Raw genomic sequence first — 27673 nt, 5'->3', positions numbered from 1 at the left:
AGGCAGTGTCCGAAAGATTCAGTCCACCAACTGTCCTCGCTCTCCTGGATGAATCTGTTAAAGTGTGCCCATCTGAGAACCTGCCTTTGCAGTGTGGGCAGCATCCTCAGTTTTTGAGATGTGGGCACGTGTCTTTAGGTGTTCACGCAGATTGCTCGGCAAGTTTGGCGTCTACAAATTTACCATCCGCTCCTTATATGATCCAAGAAAATAAGGGGTCACTACTGCCGTTGGGTTGTGGCTCTGATTCTGAGAGCGAGCTTCTGGAGGATCCTAGACTTATAATTGATGGACCTGTACTGCCGAGTAGTGTCTTTGTGACACCTTCAAATAGGTCTAGGCAACCCAAAAAGAGGAGAGGAAAAAAGAAGAGAAGGTGAACATTTAGGCGTCTGGAATCCGCCTGTTTAAGGGGGGGATAATGTTAGGAATGTCTGTGTGTTTGTGTTGCCTTGCATTGTCTCATTCCTGCCTCTAGGGGTCTCACTTGCTGCCTTAGGTCTGAATGGCAGTTGCACACTCTGTCCCTGCAGGTTGATTACCTGATAGTGAGCAGCTGTGGCCAACACCTTGTACTGCTATTTAGCTCCAGCTCACCAACATTCATGTGCAGATCATTGTGGTTCCGTCTGGAGTGTGACTAGGCTCTCTCCAGTTATCCTGTCTTGCTTCTGCCATACCTACATCTTGGAGACATTTCCTGCAGTTTGCCGTTACACATGCCTTGCTACAAAACTTCTAACCCTGCTGGATCAACATCTGCATTCCTGTATTATTATTTGCAGTCTGTTTCCACCCCTGCCTGATTACTACGTTTTGGTATGTTATTTTCCCCCTGCTTGGTTTAAACCCGGATTTCTCCATGTTTATTTCACCTCTGTAATTAACCTGGACTATACCTATATTCGAGCATAATCATCCTCCCTGTTTCTATAACAAGCCATTACAATTATCTGGGAATATTGTGTTCTGCTCCGTGTTAATCAAGGATCCAGTTTCTGTATGCTGATATTTTACTGGTTCTTTTCTACAATAAACCTTGTTTTAATTTTCACCTGGCTTCAGCTGACCTCATTTCAGGTATGCACACACAGAGAAACCTAGTAATTCTAACAGTTTCCTGTAAGAAAGTCCAGGGAATAATCTCCATTACAAGGACAATTAATGGATTACATTACTTTACAAAAATACCAGATTAGGATAGGGATTGAGATGGTAACAATTAATTAATATACTTCTCTCCAAAAAATAGGGGAGGGTGATAACCTTATATGCAAGACTTTAAATTGGCTCTTGATTATTTAAATATGAGAGTCATAGTGTCTTATAAGGAATGATGGGTAATTACTCTTATGGAATCAAGCAATAAATCATTATACATCTCTTGATAAATGAGTTGGATTTAACACAAAACCATAAATGAAAGCAATGCTTAACACATAATATACGTATTAGAATGATATATAGTATACAGAACTTGAAACACCCCAATAGTTTTTATTAGATATTCAGATTAAAAAGAGTGTGTAGGCCACCCGGTGTGATGGAAACATAGGGTGTTGCATTTAAATCATTATTATCCCTGCTTGTGATTAATTTTACCCTATCCCTCTCCGAAATTCTTTAATTTCTGTAGTAGGTGAAATATGAGGAGCTGATGATCAAATCACAAGAACCATTTTGTCTCGAAGTCCAGGTTAAGACCTGCTGGATGTAAAGTGCCCATTTCAAAAATACTTCGGATTTCTCTCTTAGCAAGTTCTTCTTCCATATTATTTTTCCTCCAATTTTCTTTATAATATGGATTCCACAAAAAGAGATCAAATCCGTGGGTTGGCACTGATGATGATCCTTAAAGTGTGCTGATTATGAAACTATTGGGGTGTTTCAAGTTCTGTATACTATATATCATTCTAATACGTATATTATGTGTTAAGCATTGCTTTCATTTATGGTTTTGAGTTAAATCCAACTCATTTATCAAGAGATGTATAATGATTTATTGCTTGATTCCATAAGAGTAATTACCCATCATTCCTTATAAGACACTATGACTCTCATATTTAAATAATCAAGAGCCAATTTAAAGTCTTGCATATAAGGTTATCACCCTCCCCTATTTTTTTGGAGAGAAGTATATTAATTAATTGTTACCATCTCAATCCCTATCCTAATCTCGTATTTTTGTAAAGTAATGTAATCCATTAATTGTCCTTGTAATGGAGATTATTCCCTGGACTTTCTTACAGGAAACTTTAGGACTTACCCAATACAACTGGATCGTTTATAATGTATTGCCGGAGTCTACAGCACCGTTCAGAGGAGGGGGCCCACCCGGAGGTGCATATGGGCCCCCTCCTCGGTAGAAATGCCCCTGTGTGGCAGATATAACATTTGCAGAGAGAGTTAGATTTTGGTGGGTTATTTTGTTTCTGTGCAGGGTAAAAACTGGCTGCTTTATGTTTACTCTGCAGTTTAGATTTCAGTTTGAACTAGAGATGAGCGCCTGAAATTTTTCGGGTTTTGTGTTTTGGTTTTGGGTTCGGTTCCGCGGCCGTGTTTTGGGTTCGAACGCGTTTTGGCAAAACCTCACCGAATTTTTTTTGTCGGATTCGGGTGTGTTTTGGATTCGGGTGTTTTTTTCAAAAAACACTAAAAAACAGCTTAAATCATAGAATTTGGGGGTCATTTTGATCCCAAAGTATTATTAACCTCAAAAACCATAATTTACACTCATTTTCAGTCTATTCTGAATACCTCACACCTCACAATATTATTTTTAGTCCTAAAATTTGCACCGAGGTCGCTGTGTGAGTAAGATAAGCGACCCTAGTGGCCGACACAAACACCGGGCCCATCTAGGAGTGGCACTGCAGTGTCACGCAGGATGTCCCTTCCAAAAAACCCTCCCCAAACAGCACATGACGCAAAGAAAAAAAGAGGCGCAATGAGGTAGCTGTGTGAGTAAGATTAGCGACCCTAGTGGCCGACACAAACACCGGGCCCATCTAGGAGTGGCACTGCAGTGTCACGCAGGATGGCCCTTCCAAAAAACCCTCCCCAAACAGCACATGACGCAAAGAAAAAAAGAGGCGCAATGAGGTAGCTGTGTGAGTAAGATTAGCGACCCTAGTGGCCGACACAAACACCGGGCCCATCTAGGAGTGGCACTGCAGTGTCACGCAGGATGTCCCTTCCAAAAAACCCTCCCCAAACAGCACATGACGCAAAGAAAAAAAGAGGCGCAATGAGGTAGCTGTGTGAGTAAGATTAGCGACCCTAGTGGCCGACACAAACACCGGGCCCATCTAGGAGTGGCACTGCAGTGTCACGCAGGATGGCCCTTCCAAAAAACCCTCCCCAAACAGCACATGACGCAAAGAAAAAAAGAGGCGCAATGAGGTAGCTGTGTGAGTAAGATTAGCGACCCTAGTGGCCGACACAAACACCGGGCCCATCTAGGAGTGGCACTGCAGTGTCACGCAGGATGTCCCTTCCAAAAAACCCTCCCCAAACAGCACATGACGCAAAGAAAAAAAGAGGCGCAATGAGGTAGCTGTGTGAGTAAGATTAGCGACCCTAGTGGCCGACACAAACACCGGGCCCATCTAGGAGTGGCACTGCAGTGTCACGCAGGATGTCCCTTCCAAAAAACCCTCCCCAAACAGCACATGACGCAAAGAAAAAAAGAGGCGCAATGAGGTAGCTGACTGTGTGAGTAAGATTAGCGACCCTAGTGGCCGACACAAACACCGGGCCCATCTAGGAGTGGCACTGCAGTGTCACGCAGGATGTCCCTTCCAAAAAACCCTCCCCAATCAGCACATGATGCAAAGAAAAAGAAAAGAAAAAAGAGGTGCAAGATGGAATTGTCCTTGGGCCCTCCCACCCACCCTTATGTTGTATAAACAAAACAGGACATGCACACTTTAACCAACCCATCATTTCAGTGACAGGGTCTGCCACACGACTGTGACTGATATGACGGGTTGGTTTGGACCCCCCCCCAAAAAAGAAGCAATTAATCTCTCCTTGCACAAACTGGCTCTACAGAGGCAAGATGTCCACCTCATCTTCACCCTCCGATATATCACCGTGTACATCCCCCTCCTCACAGATTATCAATTCGTCCCCACTGGAATCCACCATCTCAGCTCCCTGTGTACTTTGTGGAGGCAATTGCTGCTGGTCAATGTCTCCGCGGAGGAATTGATTATAATTCATTTTAATGAACATCATCTTCTCCACATTTTCTGGATGTAACCTCGTACGCCGATTGCTGACAAGGTGAGCGGCGGCACTAAACACTCTTTCGGAGTACACACTTGTGGGAGGGCAACTTAGGTAGAATAAAGCCAGTTTGTGCAAGGGCCTCCAAATTGCCTCTTTTTCCTGCCAGTATAAGTACGGACTGTGTGACGTGCCTACTTGGATGCGGTCACTCATATAATCCTCCACCATTCTATCAATGTTGAGAGAATCATATGCAGTGACAGTAGACGACATGTCCGTAATCGTTGTCAGGTCCTTCAGTCCGGACCAGATGTCAGCATCAGCAGTCGCTCCAGACTGCCCTGCATCACCGCCAGCGGGTGGGCTCGGAATTCTGAGCCTTTTCCTCGCACCCCCAGTTGCGGGAGAATGTGAAGGAGGAGATGTTGACAGGTCGCGTTCCGCTTGACTTGACAATTTTGTCACCAGCAGGTCTTTCAACCCCAGCAGACCTGTGTCTGCCGGAAAGAGAGATCCAAGGTAGGCTTTAAATCTAGGATCGAGCACGGTGGCCAAAATGTAGTGCTCTGATTTCAACAGATTGACCACCCGTGAATCCTTGTTAAGCGAATTAAGGGCTGCATCCACAAGTCCCACATGCCTAGCGGAATCGCTCCCTTTTAGCTCCTTCTTCAATGCCTCCAGCTTCTTCTGCAAAAGCCTGATGAGGGGAATGACCTGACTCAGGCTGGCAGTGTCTGAACTGACTTCCCGTGTGGCAAGTTCAAAGGGCATCAGAACCTTGCACAACGTTGAAATCATTCTCCACTGCACTTGAGACAGGTGCATTCCACCTCCTATATCGTGCTCAATTGTATAGGCTTGAATGGCCTTTTGCTGCTCCTCCAACCTCTGAAGCATATAGAGGGTTGAATTCCACCTCGTTACCACTTCTTGCTTCAGATGATGGCAGGGCAGGTTCAGTAGTTTTTGGTGGTGCTCCAGTCTTCTGTACGTGGTGCCTGTACGCCGAAAGTGTCCCGCAATTTTTCTGGCCACCGACAGCATCTCTTGCACGCCCCTGTCGTTTTTTAAAAAATTCTGCACCACCAAATTCAAGGTATGTGCAAAACATGGGACGTGCTGGAATTTGCCCATATTTAATGCACACACAATATTGCTGGCGTTGTCCGATGCCACAAATCCACAGGAGAGTCCAATTGGGGTAAGCCATTCCGCGATGATCTTCCTCAGTTGCCGTAAGAGGTTTTCAGCTGTGTGCGTATTCTGGAAAGCGGTGATACAAAGCGTAGCCTGCCTAGGAAAGAGTTGGCGTTTGCGAGATGCTGCTACTGGTGCCGCCGCTGCTGTTCTTGCGGCGGGAGTCCATACATCTACCCAGTGGGCTGTCACAGTCATATAGTCCTGACCCTGCCCTGCTCCACTTGTCCACATGTCCATGGTTAAGTGGACATTGGGTACAACTGCATTTTTTAGGACACTGGTGAGTCTTTTTCTGACGTCCGTGTACATTCTCGGTATCGCCTGCCTAGAGAAGTGGAACCTAGATGGTATTTGGTAACGGGGGCACACTGCCTCAATAAATTGTCTAGTTCCCTGTGAACTAACGGCGGATACCGGACGCACGTCTAACACCAACATAGTTGTCAAGGCCTCAGTTATCCGCTTTGCAGTAGGATGACTGCTGTGATATTTCATCTTCCTCGCAAAGGACTGTTGAACAGTCAATTGCTTACTGGAAGAAGTACAAGTGGGCTTACGACTTCCCCTCTGGGATGACCATCGACTCCCAGCGGCAACAACAGCAGCGCCAGCAGCAGTAGGCGTTACACGCAAGGATGCATCGGAGGAATCCCAGGCAGGAGAGGACTCGTCAGAATTGCCAGTGACATGGCCTGCAGGACTATTGGCATTCCTGGGGAAGGAGGAAATTGACACTGAGGGAGTTGGTGGGGTGGTTTGCGTGAGCTTGGTTACAAGAGGAAGGGATTTACTGGTCAGTGGACTGCTTCCGCTGTCACCCAAAGTTTTTGAACTTGTCACTGACTTATTATGAATGCGCTGCAGGTGACGTATAAGGGAGGATGTTCCGAGGTGGTTAACGTCCTTACCCCTACTTATTACAGCTTGACAAAGGGAACACACGGCTTGACACCTGTTGTCCGCATTTCTGGTGAAATACCTCCACACCGAAGAGCTGATTTTTTTGGTATTTTCACCTGGCATGTCAACGGCCATATTCCTCCCACGGACAACAGGTGTCTCCCCGGGTGCCTGACTTAAACAAACCACCTCACCATCAGAATCCTCCTGGTCAATTTCCTCCCCAGCGCCAGCAACACCCATATCCTCCTCATCCTGGTGTACTTCAACACTGACATCTTCAATCTGACTATCAGGAACTGGACTGCGGGTGCTCCTTCCAGCACTTGCAGGGGGCGTGCAAATGGTGGAAGGCGCATGCTCTTCACGTCCAGTGTTGGGAAGGTCAGGCATCGCAACCGACACAATTGGACTCTCCTTGTGGATTTGGGATTTCGAAGAATGCACAGTTCTTTGCTGTGCTGCTTTTGCCAGCTTGAGTCTTTTCATTTTTCTAGCGAGAGGCTGAGTGCTTCCATCCTCATGTGAAGCTGAACCACTAGCCATGAACATAGGCCAGGGCCTCAGCCGTTCCTTGCCACTCCGTGTGGTAAATGGCATATTGGCAAGTTTACGCTTCTCCTCCGACAATTTTATTTTAGGTTTTGGAGTCCTTTTTTTTCTGATATTTGGTGTTTTGGATTTGACATGCTCTGTACTATGACATTGGGCATCGGCCTTGGCAGACGACGTTGCTGGCATTTCATCGTCTCGGCCATGACTAGTGGCAGCAGCTTCAGCACGAGGTGGAAGTGGATCTTGATCTTTCCCTAATTTTGGAACCTCAACATTTTTGTTCTCCATATTTTAATAGGCACAACTAAAAGGCACCTCAGGTAAACAATGGAGATGGATACTAGTATACAATTATGGACTGCCTGCCGACTGCAGACACAGAGGTAGCCACAGCCGTGAACTACCGTACTGTACTGTGTCTGCAGCTAATATAGACTGGTTGATAAAGAGAAGATGTCTATGTAACTATGTATGTATAAAGAAGACTGAAAAAAATCCACGGTTAGGTGGTATACAATTATGGACGGACTGCCTGCCGAGTGCAGACACAGAGGTAGCCACAGCCGTGAACTACCGTACTGTACTGTGTCTGCAGCTAATATAGACTGGTTGATAAAGAGAAGATGTCTATGTAACTATGTATGTATAAAGAAGAATGAAAAAAATCCACGGTTAGGTGGTATTACAATTATGGACGGACTGCCTGCCGAGTGCAGAGACACAGAGGTAGCCACAGCCGTGAACTACCGTACTGTGTCTGCTGCGACTGGATGATAAATGATATAAAAAATATATATATATCACTACTGCAGCCGGACAGGTATATATTATATATTATATAATGACGGACCTGCTGGACACTGTCTGTCAGCAGAATGAGTTTTATTTTTATAGAATAAAAAAAAAAAAAACACACAAGTGAAGTCACACGACGAGTGTTTAACTTTTTCAGGCAATCACAATATAAGTATACTACTAACTATACTGGTGGTCAGTGTGGTCAGGTCACTGGTCAGTCACACTGGCAGTGGCACTCCTGCAGCAAAAGTGTGCACTGTTTAATTTTAATATAATATGCACTCCTGGCTCCTGCTATAACCTATAACTGGCACTGCAGTAGTGCTCCCCAGTCTCCCCCACAATTATAAGCTGTGTGAGCTGAGCAGTCAGACAGATATATATAATATTATATATAGATAATAGATGATGCAGCACACTGGCCTGAGCCTGAGCAGTGCACACAGATATGGTATGTGACTGACTGAGTCACTGTGTGTATCGCTTTTTTCAGGCAGAGAACGGATATATTAAATAAACTGCACTGTGTGTCTGGTGGTCACTCACTATATAATATATTATGTACTCCTGGCTCCTGCTATAACCTATAACTGGCACTGCAGTAGTGCTCCCCAGTCTCCCCCACAATTATAAGCTGTGTGAGCTGAGCAGTCAGACAGATATATATAATATTATATATAGATAATAGATGATGCAGCACACTGGCCTGAGCCTGAGCAGTGCACACAGATATGGTATGTGACTGACTGAGTCACTGTGTGTATCGCTTTTTTCAGGCAGAGAACGGATATATTAAATAAACTGCACTGTGTGTCTGGTGGTCACTCACTATATAATATATTATGTACTCCTGGCTCCTGCTATAACCTATAACTGGCACTGCAGTAGTGCTCCCCAGTCTCCCCCACAATTATAAGCTGTGTGAGCTGAGCAGTCAGACAGATATATATAATATTATATATAGATAATAGATGATGCAGCACACTGGCCTGAGCCTGAGCAGTGCACACAGATATGGTATGTGACTGACTGAGTCACTGTGTGTATCGCTTTTTTCAGGCAGAGAACGGATATATTAAATAAACTGCACTGTGTGTCTGGTGGTCACTCACTATATAATATATTATGTACTCCTGGCTCCTGCTATAACCTATAACTGGCACTGCAGTAGTGCTCCCCAGTCTCCCCCACAATTATAAGCTGTGTGAGCTGAGCAGTCAGACAGATATATATAATATTATATATAGATAATAGATGATGCAGCACACTGGCCTGAGCCTGAGCAGTGCACACAGATATGGTATGTGACTGACTGAGTCACTGTGTGTATCGCTTTTTTCAGGCAGAGAACGGATATATTAAATAAACTGCACTGTGTGTCTGGTGGTCACTCACTATATAATATATTATGTACTCCTGGCTCCTGCTATAACCTATAACTGGCACTGCAGTAGTGCTCCCCAGTCTCCCCCACAATTATAAGCTGTGTGAGCTGAGCAGTCAGACAGATATATAATATATATAGATGATGCAGCACACTGGCCTGAGCCTGAGCAGTGCACACAGATATGGTATGTGACTGACTGAGTCACTGTGTGTATCGCTTTTTTCAGGCAGAGAACGGATATATTAAATAAACTGCACTGTGTGTCTGGTGGTCACTCACTATATAATATATTATGTACTCCTGGCTCCTGCTATAACCTATAACTGGCACTGCAGTAGTGCTCCCCAGTCTCCCCCACAATTATAAGCTGTGTGAGCTGAGCAGTCAGACAGATATATATAATATTATATATAGATAATAGATGATGCAGCACACTGGCCTGAGCCTGAGCAGTGCACACAGATATGGTATGTGACTGACTGAGTCACTGTGTGTATCGCTTTTTTCAGGCAGAGAACGGATATATTAAATAAACTGCACTGTGTGTCTGGTGGTCACTCACTATATAATATATTATGTACTCCTGGCTCCTGCTATAACCTATAACTGGCACTGCAGTAGTGCTCCCCAGTCTCCCCCACAATTATAAGCTGTGTGAGCTGAGCAGTCAGACAGATATATATAATATTATATATAGATAATAGATGATGCAGCACACTGGCCTGAGCCTGAGCAGTGCACACAGATATGGTATGTGACTGACTGAGTCACTGTGTGTATCGCTTTTTTCAGGCAGAGAACGGATATATTAAATAAACTGCATTGTGTGTCTGGTGGTCACTCACTATATAATATATTATGTACTCCTGGCTCCTGCTATAACCTATAACTGGCACTGCAGTAGTGCTCCCCAGTCTCCCCCACAATTATAAGCTGTGTGAGCTGAGCAGTCAGACAGATATATATAATATTATATATAGATAATAGATGATGCAGCACACTGGCCTGAGCCTGAGCAGTGCACACAGATATGGTATGTGACTGACTGAGTCACTGTGTGTATCGCTTTTTTCAGGCAGAGAACGGATATATTAAATAAACTGCACTGTGTGTCTGGTGGTCACTCACTATATAATATATTATGTACTCCTGGCTCCTGCTATAACCTATAACTGGCACTGCAGTAGTGCTCCCCAGTCTCCCCCACAATTATAAGCTGTGTGAGCTGAGCAGTCAGACAGATATATATAATATTATATATAGATAATAGATGATGCAGCACACTGGCCTGAGCCTGAGCAGTGCACACAGATATGGTATGTGACTGACTGAGTCACTGTGTGTATCGCTTTTTTCAGGCAGAGAACGGATATATTAAATAAACTGCACTGTGTGTCTGGTGGTCACTCACTATATAATATATTATGTACTCCTGGCTCCTGCTATAACCTATAACTGGCACTGCAGTAGTGCTCCCCAGTCTCCCCCACAATTATAAGCTGTGTGAGCTGAGCAGTCAGACAGATATATATAATATTATATATAGATAATAGATGATGCAGCACACTGGCCTGAGCCTGAGCAGTGCACACAGATATGGTATGTGACTGACTGAGTCACTGTGTGTATCGCTTTTTTCAGGCAGAGAACGGATATATTAAATAAACTGCACTGTGTGTCTGGTGGTCACTCACTATATAATATATTATGTACTCCTGGCTCCTGCTATAACCTATAACTGGCACTGCAGTAGTGCTCCCCAGTCTCCCCCACAATTATAAGCTGTGTGAGCTGAGCAGTCAGACAGATATATATAATATTATATATAGATAATAGATGATGCAGCACACTGGCCTGAGCCTGAGCAGTGCACACAGATATGGTATGTGTCGACTGAGTCACTGTGTGCTGTGTATCGCTTTTTTCAGGCAGAGAACGGATTATAAAGTAAACTGCACTGTCCTCACTAGTAAACTCTCTCCACTCAGTCTCTACACTTCTACAGTAACAGTACTCCTCCTAGTCAGCTCCAGTAAATCTCTCTCAGTCTCTTATAATCTAAATGGAGAGGACGCCAGCCACGTCCTCTCCCTATCAATCTCAATGCACGTGTGAAAATGGCGGCGACGCGCGGCTCCTTATATAGAATCCGAGTCTCGCGATAGAATCCGAGCCTCGTGAGAATCCGACAGCGTCATGATGACGTTCGGGCGCGCTCGGGTTAACCGAGCAAGGCGGGAAGATCCGAGTCGCTCGGACCCGTGAAAAAAAACATGAAGTTCTGGCGGGTTCGGATTCAGAGAAACCGAACCCGCTCATCTCTAGTTTGAACACACCCCACCCAAATCAAACTCTCTCTGCACATGGTATAACTGCCCCCCCCCCCCTGCAGTGCACATGGTTTTGCCCAACTGCTAACAAATTTGCTGCTGCGATCAACTCTGAATTAGGCCCATAGTTGGGACACAGAAGGCCAGATAAAATGTTGCTGCCGTGGAGTGAAGTATGCTCTATGAAGCAATTTGAAAAACATTTCAGAGTGTTGCAAACATTTAGAAATTTTAAAACATGATAAGGAGATCGAGTCCCACTCCGTTTCTTGAAGTGTTCTGGATAGATCTCTCTCCCACTTAATATGAGATAATAATTTACCCGTGTTATGCAATAAAACAGTATATTGATACCATCTAGATATACTGCCCCTATTGCCAGGAGACAACAATCTAACAGATAAAACTACAGGTAATGGGGTAGGGGTAAACGTTTTTTTCCGTATAAGTATGCAACCAATGGCGCAATTGCAAATATTTAAAGAAGTCATGCTTCGGGATATTACATTGCGATTGCAGTTGGGAAAAAGAAATTAGACCATCCGCACTAAAAATGTCTTTCAAACTCAATATTCCTGCTTCAACCCAAGAATCTATTCTGATATTAGGAATACAGTTGGCTATAGTTTTGATAGAAAGGTCAGCTGCCGGTAGTGAGACTGCAGTATCAGCTGTGATTACTTTATGCCAAGTCTGTATTGTGGATCTAATTGCAGCGCCAGGCCCATTCCACAAAGGTGGAGCCTGCGCAGGGAGCAAGAACAAATCAGTGAGCGCATGTGTACCTACAAAGGACCATTCCATAATGACCCAAGATTTAGGGGACTGTACAACAAACCAATCCCGGGCTTGACTAAGGAGGCAAGCAGAATGATAACTGTCTAAATCAGGCTAAGCAACGCCTCCAGAGCGTTTAGGTAAAACCAAGCTACGCCTGGCTATACGGGGACTAGCTCCTTTCCAAATGAACTGAGAATTTTTTTTGTTAGCTCTAGTACTGAAGGACTTAGGGAAATTACGAGGGATGGCACGAATAAAGTACATGGGGTAAATTTACTAAGATGGGAGTTCTATTTAAGATGGGATGTTGCCCATAGCAACCAATCAGATTCTACTGCTCATTTATCTAGCACCTTCTAGAAGATAATACCTGGAATCGGATTGGTTGCCATGGGCAACATCCCATCTTAAATAGAACTTCCATCTTAGTAAATTTACCCCCATGAGTTTAGCTAACAACACCATCTTAGCAGCAGCAATATGGCCCAACCAAGAAATTTCGTGCAGCGACCATTCTTTAATCAATCTCTTGAAGGAACCCAGCAAAGGCATAAGATTACAGTCAAAGAGGTCAGTACCTTGAGCTAGATGTACCCCTAAATATTTAATTGATCTAGTCTGCCAAGCATACCTATACCTGTCTTTAAGTAGGGCAAGTGTAGTCAATGGGATATGAAGTGGAAGGGCCTCAGTTTTAGAGGCATTTAGTTTATAAAAGGAAACTTTCGTGTATATATCTAAAACTATATGAAGCGCAGGAAGGGAGGTTTCAGGATGAAGAAGGCAAGGCAAGATATCATCTGCAAAAAGACTGATCTTGTGGTTGAGTCCTCCTACCTCAGGTCCCACTACATCGGTAGCGGTTCTAATAGTCTCTGCCAGGGGCTCGATAGCTAAAGCAAAGATAAGGGGCGACAAAGGGCACCCCTGCCTAGTGCCGTTTCAGATATCTAACTCCAAGGAGAGACAGTCATTCACATAAACCCTAGCAGAAGGGACAGAATACTTTGCCAAAATGGAATCCAAAAATCTACCTCGAAAATCAAACTTAAATAAGACTGACTTTAGATATCCCCAATGCAGTCTGTCATACACCTTCTCAGCATCTAATGATAGGACTAATAAAGGAGATTTATAAAACTTACAGTATTCAATAGTATTAAGGACTCTCCGAGTATTATCTGGGGCCTGCCTACCCGGTACGAATCCAACCTAATCTGTGGCTATAAGAGAAGGTAGAAAGGGACAGAGGCGATTGGCAATCAGCTTAGCATAAAGCTTAACGTCTGTGTTTAACAGCGCTATTGGGAGGTAGTTTTGAACTGAAGTGGGGGTTTTACCCGGTTTAGGGATGGTGACGATTTGTGCTTCCAACATCTTAACAAAACCGGGGCCAGTACCGCCTTATAGCTTTTATAGAAATTAGATGGGAAACCATCGTGACCAGGGGCTTTATCGTGCGGCAAAGGGACAATCTACCCAGAAAGCGTTAGCAATGTCGTGTGGGTCAGAGATTTTAGAGCCCGTAGAGGCACAAATATGGTGAATTCGAGCCAGAGCCCAATGGCAACGTAATTTCTGGGCTAAAAGCCAGACAGCTTTATTCCCAAAGACATAAAATCTCTGATTCAAACGAGCTATATTGCGCTGTACTTCGCATAGAGTAAAGGTGTTAATTTGTTCCCTTGCAGTAAGCAGAAGCTTGAAGATGGATTTATTAAGGGGATCTGCTTAGTGCGCAGCCTCGAGCCTGGCTACCTCATTCTCAGCTAACAGAAAATTACGCTTATGAGCCCTCTTGAGCATAGCTGCTGCTTGAAGGGCTGACCCCCTCAACACAGCTTTGAAGGAACACCAATGATTAAAAACTGAGGTATCTTCAGGCTTATTAATATCCAAATACAACTGTATAGATTGTTGAATGGAGTGGAAGGCCTCTTTGTGGAACAGTAGATAGTTCCCTAACCTCCAGGTACCAGGGGTAATTTTACGAGCATCTGAGTCCCAGACAACCATTAAGGGGGAGTGATCCGACTAGGTCATAGGTAGTATGTCTATTTTATGAATGGATGGGAGTGTCCACTTATCCGTCAAAACTAGGTCAATTCTAGAATAAGAAGAATGAGCGTGGGAGTAAAAAGAATAATCCCTAACTGTGGGGTGTTTAGTCCACCAGGCATTGTAGAGGTCGCATTCACCAAGTAAATGACGGAAACCAAAGGCTTTGTCTGGGGGAGTCAGAGGTCTGGAGGGGAAAGATTTGGTCAGATGAGACCTATTAATAGAAGGTTTCGACAACCATATTAAAATCGCCAAACATCATTATGGCACCTTTTGCATGTTTATGTACCAGCGCACAATGATTCCTACAGAATGGGAGTTGTTTGGAATCAGGGGCATAACATGAAACCAGAGTAACATCAGCATCATCTAGAAGTCCGACTAAAATTAAATAACGTCCGTCTGAGTCAGCATATTGTGAGCCTAATATAAAAGGGCAGTGAAGACAAGAATAGCTACACCAGTCTTTTTAATGGGGCCATTCGCCATATAACAAGTAGGGAAATGATTATCAAAAAAACGCGGGGGGTCAGACTTCCTGAGTTTTCTGAATCGCTACTATATTCTCCTTCATTTTATGAAAGGACTAACCTACGCTTATATGGGGAGTTCAGTCCCTTAACATTCAATGATACAATATTGACCATAGATAAAACATGAATGTCTGATAATGATATGCAAGAGTATAAGCTTGAATAGACCACATTCCATTCCCCAGTCACAAAAGGGGGAAGACAAAGGGAGACAACACAGACAACACACAGGAGGGGAAAAAAATGGAAAGACACAGAGAAAAAAATTAACAAACTCTATGAAGAGCTGTAGTAAGGTGCCACAAGAGCACCGCCTCACCCATAAAATCAGAGGGGGTAGTGACCAACAACCCCGCAATCAACTAGTGAGCAAATATAGACATAACATATGACATAATAAGCAGATAATTGCTAGTAGAATAGGAACCCAAAGCACATGACCCAGATCTGCATACCTATAGATTAGTAAATCTATTAAAAGCACAAAAGTGAAAACACGGGGCATGTGAAAGAAATAAAAAGGAAGCAATCAGCTAGGACCACAGATCTACCCACATAGTCAGGGCACACATACCAATAATGATAACAACAATAAAAAAATAAAAGGTGCAGATTCAAAGTATCGAGCAAATGCAGTATAGATCGAATAAACCATGAGCACAGTAACAATTGTTGTTATCTACAAACATGTTTAGAATAACAATAATGTAGTTAATGGCATTAACGGGATATAAGGTTACTTCATCACCGTCGACCAGTCCTGCTGAAGCCGACGATCTGAAGAGGGAACTTTTTAGCTCACAGACCAGTTCCACTTAGTGAGAAGGTTTAAGCCATCTTCTACATTAGATACAGCAATGATAGAGCCCCCACAGGGAATAAGTAAATGCGTGGGGAATCCCTACCGATAGGCAATACCCGCCTTACGGAGGGCAACTGTAACTGGTTGAAAGTAGCGTCTCTTAGAAAGGGTAGCTTGTGACAAGTTTAGAAAAAGTTGTAGCAGCCCTAATGCATCTGCTGTGTCCGATGCAGGTCTAGCAGCATTAAGCAGAGATTCCATAACATGGAAGAAGTGTACTCTCATTTTTCGGTACTCTGTGGATACGGTCCAAAAACAAATCGGAGGAGGAAGCAGAGGGCAAAAGCTTCTTGAAAATATTAATAGTAAAATCATGGAGGCTACTGCTGGAGACAGTCTCAGGGACCCCCCAAAGTTTAAGGTTATTTCTCCGTGAGCGATCTTCCAAATCCACTACTTTGTCCCAAAGATTAGCCACCTCTCCCTCGAGGGAATCATGTGAATCAATTAAGGCATTATGGGAACTGACAACTTCCTCCATTTTAGTCTCTAGGTGGTCAGTGCGCTTCCCCAGATCCTCAATAGAGCATTGACAGGTCTGCAACATGGCACAAAACTCAGATGCCACTTCATCTATAAATTGGTGTCATAAAAGCTTCATAGCGCCCACCGTTAAAGCTTCACTGACCTCCAACTATAGCGGGAGAGAGATACTATGAGATGGAGATGGGTCTGCCATGAGGGATATGGTAGTGGGAGAGGGCCCAGAGCAGGTGCCAGGGTTCCCAACACCTTGAGAGTGAGAACGCTGGGGGGATGGCTTGAAAAAGGGGACTTGAGAGACTGACTTGGAGACCTTATGTTTCTTAGGAGGCATAATGAGAAAAAGTGAAGAGAAAAAAAGAAAAGAAAAAAATACAGTATGTATAGAAATGTCACTGCTGAAAAAAAAGGGCTGTGAGGGCTCTCAGAAAGAGTAAATAAATTCATATGGATAGAGCAATCCAGGGAGGTAGTACTGCGATCCAGGTCCTGTCCAGGGTGTGCCACAGACTCTGAGAAGCACCAACACACTTCACTGAGGATCAAGATGGCCGCCACCTGCTCCTAAATCCCCTTTATCATGGTACCAGGCTTTGTACACCAGGCTTGAATGTGGCAAAGGTGGTGATTGCCAAGGCGCCCCGGAGGATCCCCAGAGGTGTACAGTGGGTCACAGCAGGGTATGGGAGCCAGTAGGGGGAGTTACAGCTCGTCCTTGCTGCAGCCGGAAGTTCGGCCCGGAACTGCAGCAAAATCCAGTTCCCTGCTTCCCCTGGTGTGGAGGCCGCAGTCCACGGGAGCAGCCAGGACCGGAGGAGGGGAGAAGGAGGAAGGGACCAGGCCTCGGCAGCCAGGAGAGGGTGAGGGTAGGAGCCGTGTCCTCCCCTTGTGCGGCAGAACGTGGCCGGATCCCCAGAGCTCCGTGCCGGCCACATACCTTTCCCGGGTGCGGCCCACTACTCGAGGCTTCGGCTTCACAGGGAGTGTTAGGTCACAACCGGCGGGACTTAGCAAATGGGTCACCCGGCTCCACGAGTGCTATTGTCAGCGACAGTAAGGGTCACAGCCGCAGGGTGAGGGGGCAGAACACTTATTAGTGTGGAGGGGAGTATAATAATAGCCACTGCGGCAGGAGCTCGGGAAACGCTGGACTTCTCCTTTTTGCCAGCCAGGCCACGCCCTGGCAAAATGTACTTTTAATGCAGATTTTCAGCAAACAGTTCACTGACAGCTGAAATTGTTAAAGTAAATTTATTTATTGATCATTGTGTAAACTGTGGAGATAATACTTATGAACAAAAATATTACCAAAAGAGAGTTATAAGTTTGTGTATTTAACTTCATCAAACTTATAAAATAGAGTTATGAATACTGTATAAAGTAAAACTTAGTCTTTAAAACTTTAATTTTAAAAATATTGATCTTATAAATCTTTCATTCATAAAGTATATTTTTAAAAAGTAAAATCAATGAAGATTAATTTATCAATTTAGCAATTAAAGTTGTTGAAAGAGGAGTGTGCTGCTGCGCATACTCCAGTCTTCCTGTTCTCCAGGGAGACTTTATACCGTACCTATGCGGAGCCATCTTGGGACTGTGTGGGACTGTGAGAAGTGTCTTGCTAAGCTTATATAAGAGACCTGATTATTACCTTCTATAAAGCATCCCTGCATCACTACCTGTTTGCTGTATACACTCCCCTGCTGGTGAGCTGTATGAAACCCCACTCCACTCAAGCACCGCACCATCACCAGTGTACATGTAACCAGATACGGATTTAAAGGTGAGAACGCCCCTAGGAACAACATTAGCACCCACCCCCCCTTGCCTAATTGTATTGTGTTTATTGCTCTCGTTTGATGATAGGCAATTTAATAGATTAATAAAAGAGCTGCTATGACATTTTTTATATTTAATTACTGTATATATAGTGTTCATTCTAGCAACCTGCACCTTTCAAATCCTGTGCAGTTCCTCTTTCCTGCCTGGGGTGTCGCTCTCTGCTCTGGTGCTTCTCAGCACACACAGGTCTATATCACAGCACTGAGTAACTGATCAGAGTGTGCTGAGAAGCACCACAGCAGAGAGTGACACCGCAGGCAGGAAAGAGGAACTGCATGGATTTTTAAACTCAATTCAAGATGGCATATGATACAGTGGAAATATTTTGCAGTTACTGGTACATATTGAACTAACTGTACCAACACAAGCATCCAAGTGCCACCCCCAAACAAGTGCCGCCCCTAGCTATCTGCCTAATGGGAAATACCACTGCGTGTAACAGTGAGTACCGCTGTGCCTGCTATCAATAAACCAGCACCACTGGTTATGTAACTGGGTTGTTCATAGTTTGAGTCATCCACTGGTGTGTGCTATATAACTCTGCAATATCAACACCACCACATACATCATTTCCAACAAAAAATAATATTCCTGAATTAATTGTCAACCAATTCTCCAAGTGTTTGAGGTTACCCGGGCCAGCATATGTTTTGACACTAGAAATTGTAAATACTTATTTCTCTGACGTCCTAGTGGATGCTGGGTACTCCGTAAGGACCATGGCTCCGCAGGAGACTGGGCACTCTTAAAAGAAAGATTAGGTACTATATCTGGTGTGCACTGGCTCCTCCCTCTATGCCCCTCCTCCAGACCTCAGTTAGAATCTGTGCCCGGCCAGAGCTGGATGCACCTAGTGGGCTCTCCTGAGCTTACTAGAAAAGAAAGTATTTGTTAGGTTTTTTTTTTTCAGTGAGATCTGCTGGCAACAGACTCACTGCTACGAGGGACTGAGGGGAGAGAAGCAAACCTACCTGCTTGCAGCTAGCTTGTGCTTCTAAGGCTACTGGACACCATTAGCTCCAGAGGGATCGAACACAGGGCCCGACCTCGATCGTCCGTTCCCGGAGCCGCGCCGCCGTCCCCCTTGCAGAGCCAGAAGACGGAAGAACCAGGAGAAAATCGGCGGCTGAAGACTCCGGTCTTCAATAAGGTAGCGCACAGCACTGCAGCTGTGCGCCATTGCTCCCACAGCACACCACACGCTCCGGTCACTGGTGGGTGCGGGGCGCTGGGGGGGGCGGCGCCCTGGGCTGCAATAAGTATACCTTTTGGCAAAGGTGCACATAATACAGTTATAAACTGTATATGTGCCTAATCCCCCGCCATTAACATTATTAAAAAAGCGGGAGAAGCCCGCCGCGGAGGGGGCGGGGCTATCTCCCTCAGCACACCGGCGCCATTTTCTCTTCACAGCTCAGCTGGAAGGACACTCCCCAGGCTCTCTCCTGCAGTCTACACTACAAGAAGGGTAAAAAAGAGAGGGGGGGCACATAAATTTAGGCGCAAAAGGTGATATAAGCAGCTATTGGGGGAAAATTCACTTTGTGTTAGTGTAAATCCCTCTGTTATATAGCGCCCTGGTGTGTGCTGGCATACTCTCTCTCTGTCTCCCCAAAGGACTTTGTGGGGTTCTGTCCTCAGTCAGAGCATTCCCTGTGTGTGTGCGGTGTGTCGGTACGGCTGTGTCGACATGTTTGATGAGGACGCTTACGTGGAGGCGGAGCAGGAGCCGATAAGTGTGATGTCGCCCCCTGCGGGGCCGACACCAGAGTGGATGGATATGTGGAAGGTATTAACCGACAGTGTCAACTCCTTGCATAAAAGGTTCGATGACGTAACAGCTTTGGGACAGCCGGCATCTCAGCCCGCGCCTGCCCAGGCGTCTCAGAGGCCATCAGGGGCTCAAAAACGCCCGCTACCTCAGATGGCAGACACAGATGTCGACACGGAGTCTGACTCCAGTGTAGACGAGGATGAGACAAATGTACAGTCCACAAGGGCCATCCGATGCATGATTACGGCAATGAAAAATGTGTTGCACATTTCTGACATTAACCCGGTTACCACTAAAAAGGGTATTATGTTTGGGGAGAAAAAGCAGCCAGTGACTTTTCCCCCATCTGATGAGTTAAATGAATTGTGTGAAGAAGCGTGGTGTTCCCCAGATAAGAAATTAGTGATTTCTAAGAGGTTACTAATGGCGTACCCTTTCCCGCCAACGGACAGGTTACGTTGGGAAACATCCCCTAGGGTGGACAAGGCGCTCACACGCTTATCAAAAAAGGTGGCACTGCCGTCTCAGGATACGGCCGCCTTAAAGGAGCCTGCAGATAGAAAGCAGGAGGCTATCCTGAAGTCTGTATATACACACTCAGGTACTATACTGAGACCTGCAATTGCTTCAGCATGGATGTGTAGCGCTGCAGCTGCTTGGTCTGATATCCTGTCAGATAACATTGATTCCCTTGACAGGGATACTATTTTGCTAACCATAGAGCATATTAAAGACGTTGTCTTATATATGAGGGATGCACAGAGGGACATTTGCCGGCTGGCATCTAGAATTAATGCAATGTTCATTTCTGCCAGGAGAGTATTATGGACTCGGCAGTGGACAGGTGATGCTGATTCTAAAAGGCACATGGAGGTTTTGCCTTAAAAGGGTGAGGAATTGTTTGGGGACGGTCTTTCGGACCTCGTATCCACAGCAACAGCTGGGAAGTCGACTTTTTTACCTCAGGTTCCCTCACAGCCTAAGAAAGCACCGTATTATCAAGTACAGTCCTTTCGGCCTCAGAAAGGCAAGCGGGTCAGAGGCGCGTCCTTTCTGCCCAGAGGCAGGGGTAGAGGGAAAAAGCTGCACAAGACAGCCAGTTCCCAGGAACAAAAATCCTCCCCTGCTTCCACTAAGTCCACCGCATGACGCTGGGGCTCCACAGGTGGAGCCAGGTGCGGTGGGGGCGCGTCTCCGGAACTTCAGCGACCAGTGGGTTCGCTCACAGGTGGATCTCTGGGTTCTACAAGTGGTATCTCAGGGATACAAGCTGGAGTTCGAGGCGTCTCCTCCTCGCCGTTACCTCAAATCAGCCTTGCCTGCTGCTCCCAAGGAAAGGGAGGTAGTACTGGCGGCAATTCACAAGCTGTACCTTCAGCAGGTGATAATCAAAGTTCCCCTCCTTCAACAGGGACGGGGTTACTATTCCACAATGTTTGTGGTACCGAAACCAGACGGTTCGGTGAGACCCATTCTAAATTTGAAATCCTTGAACACTTATATAAGGAAGTTCAAGTTCAAAATGGAATCGCTCAGGGCGGTTATTGCAAGCCTGGAAGAGGGGGATTTTATGGTGTCACTGGACATCAAGGATGCTTACGTACATGTCCCCATTTACCCACCTCACCAGGAGTACCTCAGGTTTGTGGTACAGGACTGTCATTACCAATTCCAGACGTTGCCGTTTGGTCTGTCCACGGCACCGAGGGTATTTACCAAGGTAATGGACGAAATGATGATACGCCTTCGAAAGAAGGGAGTTATAATTATCCCGTACTTGGACGATCTCCTTATAAAGGCAAGGTCCAAGGAGCAGTTGTTAGTCGGAGTAGCACTGTCTCGGGAAGTGCTACAACAGCACGGCTGGATTTTGAATATCCCAAAGTCGCAGCTGATTCCTACGACGCGTCTGCTGTTCTTGGGCATGATTCTGGACACAGAACAGAAGAAGGTGTTTCTCCCGGAGGAGAAGGCCCAGGAATTGTCATCTCTGGTCAGGGACCTCCTGAAACCAAAACAGGTGTCGGTGCTTCACTGCACGCGAGTCCTGGGAAAGATGGTAGCTTCTTACGAAGCAATTCCCTTCGGCAGGTTCCATGCAAGGATCTTTCAGTGGGATCTGTTAGACAAGTGGTCCGGATCGCATCTTCAGATGCATCGGTTGATCACCCTGTCCCCGAGGGCCAGGGTGTCTCTGCTGTGGTGGCTGCAGAGTGCTCATCTTCTCGAGGGCCGCAGATTCGGCATTCAGGACTGGGTCCTGGTGACCACGGATGCAAGCCTCCGAGGTTGGGGGGCAGTCACTCAGGGAAGAAACTTCCAAGGACAGTGGTCGAGTCAGGAGACTTCCCTACACATAAATATTCTGGAACTAAGGGCCATTTACAATGCCCTGAGTCAAGCAGAACCCCTGCTTCAAAACCAACCGGTGCTGATTCAGTCAGACAACATCACGGCGGTCGCCCATGTAAACCAACAGGGTTGCACAAGAAGCAGGACGGCGATGGCAGAAGCCACAAGGATTCTTCGTTGGGCGGAGAATCACGTGCTAGCACTATCAGCGGTGTTCATTCCGGGAGTGGACAACTGGGAAGCAGACTTCCTCAGCAGGCACGACCTCCACCCGGGAGAGTGGGGACTTCATCCAGAAGTCTTCAAGCTGATTGTAAATCGTTGGGAAAGGCCACAGGTGGACATGATGGCGTCCCGCCTCAACAAAAAGCTAAAAAGATATTGCGCCAGGTCAAGGGACCCTCAGGCGATAGCTGTGGATGCTCTAGTGACACCATGGGTGTACCAGTCGGTTTATGTGTTCCCTCCTCTTCCTCTCATACCAAAGGTACTGAGGATAATAAGAAAGAGAGGAGTAAGAACTATACTCATCGTTCCGGATTGGCCAAGAAGAACTTGGTACCCGGAACTACAAGAAATGATCTCAGAGGACCCTTGGCCTCTGCCGCTCCGACAGGACCTGCTACAGCAGGGGCCCTGTCTGTTCCAAGACTTACCGCGGCTGCGTTTGACGGCATGGCGGTTGAACGCCGGATCCTAATGGAAAAGGGCATTCCAGATGAAGTCATTCCTACGCTGATAAAAGCTAGGAAGGATGTGACAGCAAAACATTATCACCGCATATGGCGAAAATATGTTGCTTGGTGTGAGGCCAGGAAGGCCCCAACAGAGGAATTTCAGCTGGGTCGATTTCTGCACTTCCTACAGTCAGGAGTGACTATGGGCCTAAAATTGGGATCCATTAAAGTCCAGATTTCGGCCCTGTCTATTTTCTTTCAAAAAGAACTGGCTTCACTGCCTGAAGTTCAGACGTTTGTTAAGGGAGTGCTGCATATTCAGCCCCCTTTTGTGCCTCCAGTGGCACCTTGGGATCTCAACGTTGTGTTGGATTTCCTAAAATCACATTGGTTTGAGCCACTTCAGACCGTGGAGTTGAAGTATCTCACGTGGAAGGTAGTCATGCTGTTGGCCTTGGCCTCAGCTAGGCGTGTGTCAGAATTGGCGGCTTTGTCCTGTAAAAGCCCATATCTGATTTTCCATATGGATAGGGCAAAATTGAGGACTCGTCCCCAATTTCTCCCAAAGGTGGTATCAGCGTTTCATTTGAACCAACCTATTGTGGTGCCTGCGGCTACTCGGGACTTGGAGGATTCCAAGTTGCTGGACGTAGTCCAGGCCCTGAAAATCTATGTTTCCAGGACGGCTAGAGTCAGAAAAACTGACTCGCTGTTTGTCCTGCATGCACCCAACAAGCTGGGTGCTCCTGCTTCAAAGCAGACTATTGCTCGCTGAATCTGTAGCACGATTCAACTTGCACATTCTGCGGCTGGACTGCCGCATCCTAAATCAGTAAAAGCCCATTCCACGAGGAAGGTGGGCTCTTCTTGGGCGGCTGCCCGAGGGGTCTCGGCTTTACAACTTTGCCGAGCTGCTACTTGGTCGGGATCAAACACTTTTGCAAAATTCTACAAGTTTGATACCCTGGCTGAGGAGGACCTTGAGTTTGCTCATTCGGTGCTGCAGAGTCATCCGCACTCTCCCGCCCGTATGGGAGCTTTGGTATAATCCCCAAGGTCCTTACGGAGTACCCAGCATCCACTAGGACGTCAGAGAAAATAAGAATTTACTCACCGGTAATTCTATTTCTCGTAGTCCGTAGTGGATGCTGGGAGCCCGTCCCAAGTGCCGACTTTCTGCAATACATGTATATAGTTATTGCTTAACTATAGGGTTATCGTTATGAGCCATCTGTTGAATGAGGCTCAGTTGTTGTTCATACTGTTAACTGGGTATAGTTATCACAAGTTGTACGGTGTGATTGGTGTGGCTGGTATGAGTCTTACCCTGGATTCCAAATCCTTTCCTAGTAATGTCAGCTCTTCCGGGCACAGTTTCCCTAACTGAGGTCTGGAGGAGGGGCATAGAGGGAGGAGCCAGTGCACACCAGATATAGTACCTAATCTTTCTTTTAAGAGTGCCCAGTCTCCTGCGGAGCCCGTCTATTCCCCATGGTCCTTACGGAGTACCCAGCATCCACTACGGACTACGAGACATAGAATTACCGGTGAGTAAATTCTTATTTTTACTTGCCCAGATCTCCTGAGAGATAATGTAAGGCATATCTAACATGTTTCCTAATGATCTCGTATGCTATTATGTTTTGTTCATGTGCTCTTATATACTACCATCAAATGTAATCTTCCACTCTTTTCCTGCAAATGATGAATTACATTTCTTTGATTTTTAGATGCGGTACAGCAAAAACTTAAATTATGTCCGTTAAGGATAATTATTGTCTGTAGACACTCAATGCTCTTTTTCATTTCAGGTGTGCAGCCAATATCTGAAAGATACCAACATGCTCTTCGTTGGAGGACTACTAGTGGCAATATCCGTTGAGAAATGGAATTTGCACAAGCGGATAGCCCTGAGGGTGCTGCTGATTGTTGGAGTCAAACCTGCCCTGTGAGCTTCTTCCCTTTGTTTTTGTGTATGTTTTGCAGCTTGGGCAGGATAAAAGTTTTCATGATACTTCGATCCCACCTTCTGACACTCTCACCAATGGTGCCCTCTTCTTTGGGGGTTTATACTTTATTATACAGTACACACCCCCTACTCTGGCATCTGCCGGACTGATGGCTTATTCATCCTTTTCTCTCCTAACTGCACTTTCAGCTCTTTTTCCTTCCTCTAATCCACTTGCTTTGAGAATCATACAATGCATTTCTTCTCCCCTCTTCACCTCTGTGTTGCAGTCATGTACTACCCCAGCACCCACTCTCCCATTTCCTGACAACTCTACCATTTCCTTTCCTCCAACCTACCCACACACACTCATCCTTGGGAACTTCAACATCCCCTTTGATAACTCCTTTGGTACTTCTGCCTCAAAACTTTTCTGTATCACCTCCACCCATTGTTTCACCCAGTGGATCTCTTCTCCCACACACCGTGTTGGGCAATCTCATTAACTCACATTCTCTCACTTCTCTGGAATCTCAGACTTCTATAACTCAACTTCCTTTTGACATAACCTCCTCTCTTCCACCCCTCCATACCTTCCTCTACTACTCCAGCCCCCCATATGCTGTAGGGACTATGCAGCCTTACTGTACAATTCTATTCTCTCCGTAACCCTGGGTGAAACTGCCTCCATCACAATTCCTGTGTTAAAACAAGTAGAACAAACCCTAGCACTACAAGCTTACTGTCTTCCTACAGAGATCCTGATTTCTACTGAGTGCCTTTAGAGAAAGTCCTCCTAAAATGTCATCTTTATCCACTTTAAATTCACCCTGTCTTCTTATTTTGCCCGCTCAACCAGGGCCGGATTAACAATGGGGCGGATGGAGCTGCAGCTCCAGGCCTCCCCATGAAAATAGGCCCATCGGAGACATGCAGAATTGACAGGAAAAAAAGTCCCTATCAAAAGCTGCCAGCGGCCGTCCTCTCAGGCCCCCACCACATGCAAACCCTGCTGGCTCTGGCTATCAACTCCCCTCCCTACTATCTACCCAGGAGAATATAGGTGCCTGCATGTCTGCCTCTCCTCCTCCCGCTGAAGCTTACAGTGCAGCAGCGGGCATCCCACGGCTGCCCCAACACCCGGAGCTTAAAGTTCAGCGTGACCACCCCTGTCCGAAGGTTACAGTAAGTCTGAACTCCCTAACCCCCACCGGAGGTTACAGGAAGCTGCGGCCAGTAATACCTGACACCTCCAGTAGTATCAGCAGTGAGCATGGCAGCTCAGAGAGATAGCCTTTCCGGGACTGTGTCACCCTGCAGACTAGTGTGTCAGCCCAGGTAGTGCCAGTCAGAGCGCTGCCACCTCCACACACATCCCAAGCGCAGCAGTCCCAGTAGTCATTTTTATTTTTAAATCAGTACTGCTGCACACTGGGTTCAGGGCCCGGCAATTTACTTCCAGGAAGGGAGGAAGGGTGCAGAGTCGTCCTCAATGTTTTACCAAAGCCGCTTGTTGGAGAGAACCTGGAAGCGTGGTTGACGGACGGGTCGTGCTTGGACAGAGCAACACAATCCTGCCAACGGTCAGCCCCCCTCTCCCTTACTATCCGTCCATGGGCCAAATGTAATAGAGTGAGAGTTTCAGAAAGTGAGAGATTTGATAAAGTGTTTCAGTATTTTTTAAAGTGGCAATCATTTACACTGCAAAACCAGGCTGATCATGCTGTGTAAGTGATTGCCACTTTAAAAAAAACCCTGCAAAACCTTACCAAATCTCTCACTTTTTGAAACTCTCACTCTATTACATTTGGCACCATATGTCTGTCTATGCCCCCCCTTCCCCCATCTGTCTATGCCCAGTCCGTCCGTCTATGCCCCCCCATCTGTCTATGTACTCCCCGTCCATCTATGCCCCCCACCCCTGTCCGTTTGTCTATATCCTGCCCCCGTCTATCCATCTGCGGTATGCCCCCATATGGTGTTCTGTCCATCTATGCCCCCAACCTCCATCCATCTATGCCTGGTTCTTCTATGCTCCCATATTGTGCTCTGTCTGTCTATGTCCCCACCTATGTCTGTCTGTCCTTCTATACTTTTATGCTCCCATACGGTGCTCTGACTATCTATTAGAGATGAGCGGGTTCGGTTTCTCTGAATCCGAACCCGCACGAACTTCATGTTTTTTTTCACGGGTCCGAGCGACTCGGATCTTCCCGCCTTGCTCGGTTAACCCGAGCGCGCCTGAACGTCATCATGACGCTGTCGGATTCTCGCGAGGCTCGGATTCTATCGCGAGACTCGGATTCTATATAAGGAGCCGCGCGTCGCCGCCATTTTCACACGTGCATTGAGATTGATAGGGAGAGGACGTGGCTGGCGTCCTCTCCATTTAGATTAGAAGAGAGAGAGAGAGATTGACCTGATTTACTGGAGATTAGGAGTACTGTAGAACTGTGTAGAGAGTGCAGAGTTTACTAGTGACTGACCACAGTGACCACCAGACAGTGCAGTTTTATTTAATATATCCGTTCTCTGCCTGAAAAAAACGATACACAGTGACTCAGTCACATACCATATCTGTGTGCACTGCTCAGCCCAGTGTGCTGCATCATCTATGTATATATCTGACTGTGCTCAGCTCACACATCTTATAATTGTGGGGGAGACTGGGGAGCACTGCAGTGCCAGTTATAGGTTATAGCAGGAGCCAGGAGTACATATTATTATTAAAATTAAACAGTGCACACTTTTGCTGCAGGAGTGCCACTGCCAGTGTGACTGACCAGTGACCTGACCACACTGACCACCAGTATAGTTAGTAGTATAGTATACTATATTGTGATTGCCTGAAAAAGTTAAACACTCGTATCTGACTGTGCTCAGCTCACACATCTTATAATTGTGGGGGAGACTGGGGAGCACTGCAGTGCCAGTTATAGGTTATAGCAGGAGCCA

At 46.0% G+C, this 27673-nt stretch overlaps 1 protein-coding gene across 1 annotated transcript in view; it reads left to right on the top strand.

Annotated features, from left to right (window-relative positions):
- LOC135051350 (solute carrier family 13 member 2-like) overlaps positions 1-27673 on the top strand; it is a 137552-nt gene that overhangs the window by 76283 nt on the left and 33596 nt on the right. Inside the window, exon 3 of the mRNA XM_063957396.1 lies at positions 24582-24718. Coding sequence (XP_063813466.1) covers positions 24582-24718 — 137 coding nt within the window. The remainder of the gene's footprint in view (positions 1-24581; positions 24719-27673) is intronic.

The sequence above is a fragment of the Pseudophryne corroboree genome, chromosome 2 (assembly GCF_028390025.1).
Source record: "Pseudophryne corroboree isolate aPseCor3 chromosome 2, aPseCor3.hap2, whole genome shotgun sequence".
Classification (NCBI taxonomy): Eukaryota; Metazoa; Chordata; class Amphibia; order Anura; family Myobatrachidae; genus Pseudophryne; species Pseudophryne corroboree.
Note: the sequence above shows the minus strand (reverse complement) of the source record. Positions and strands in the feature narration are given on the sequence as shown.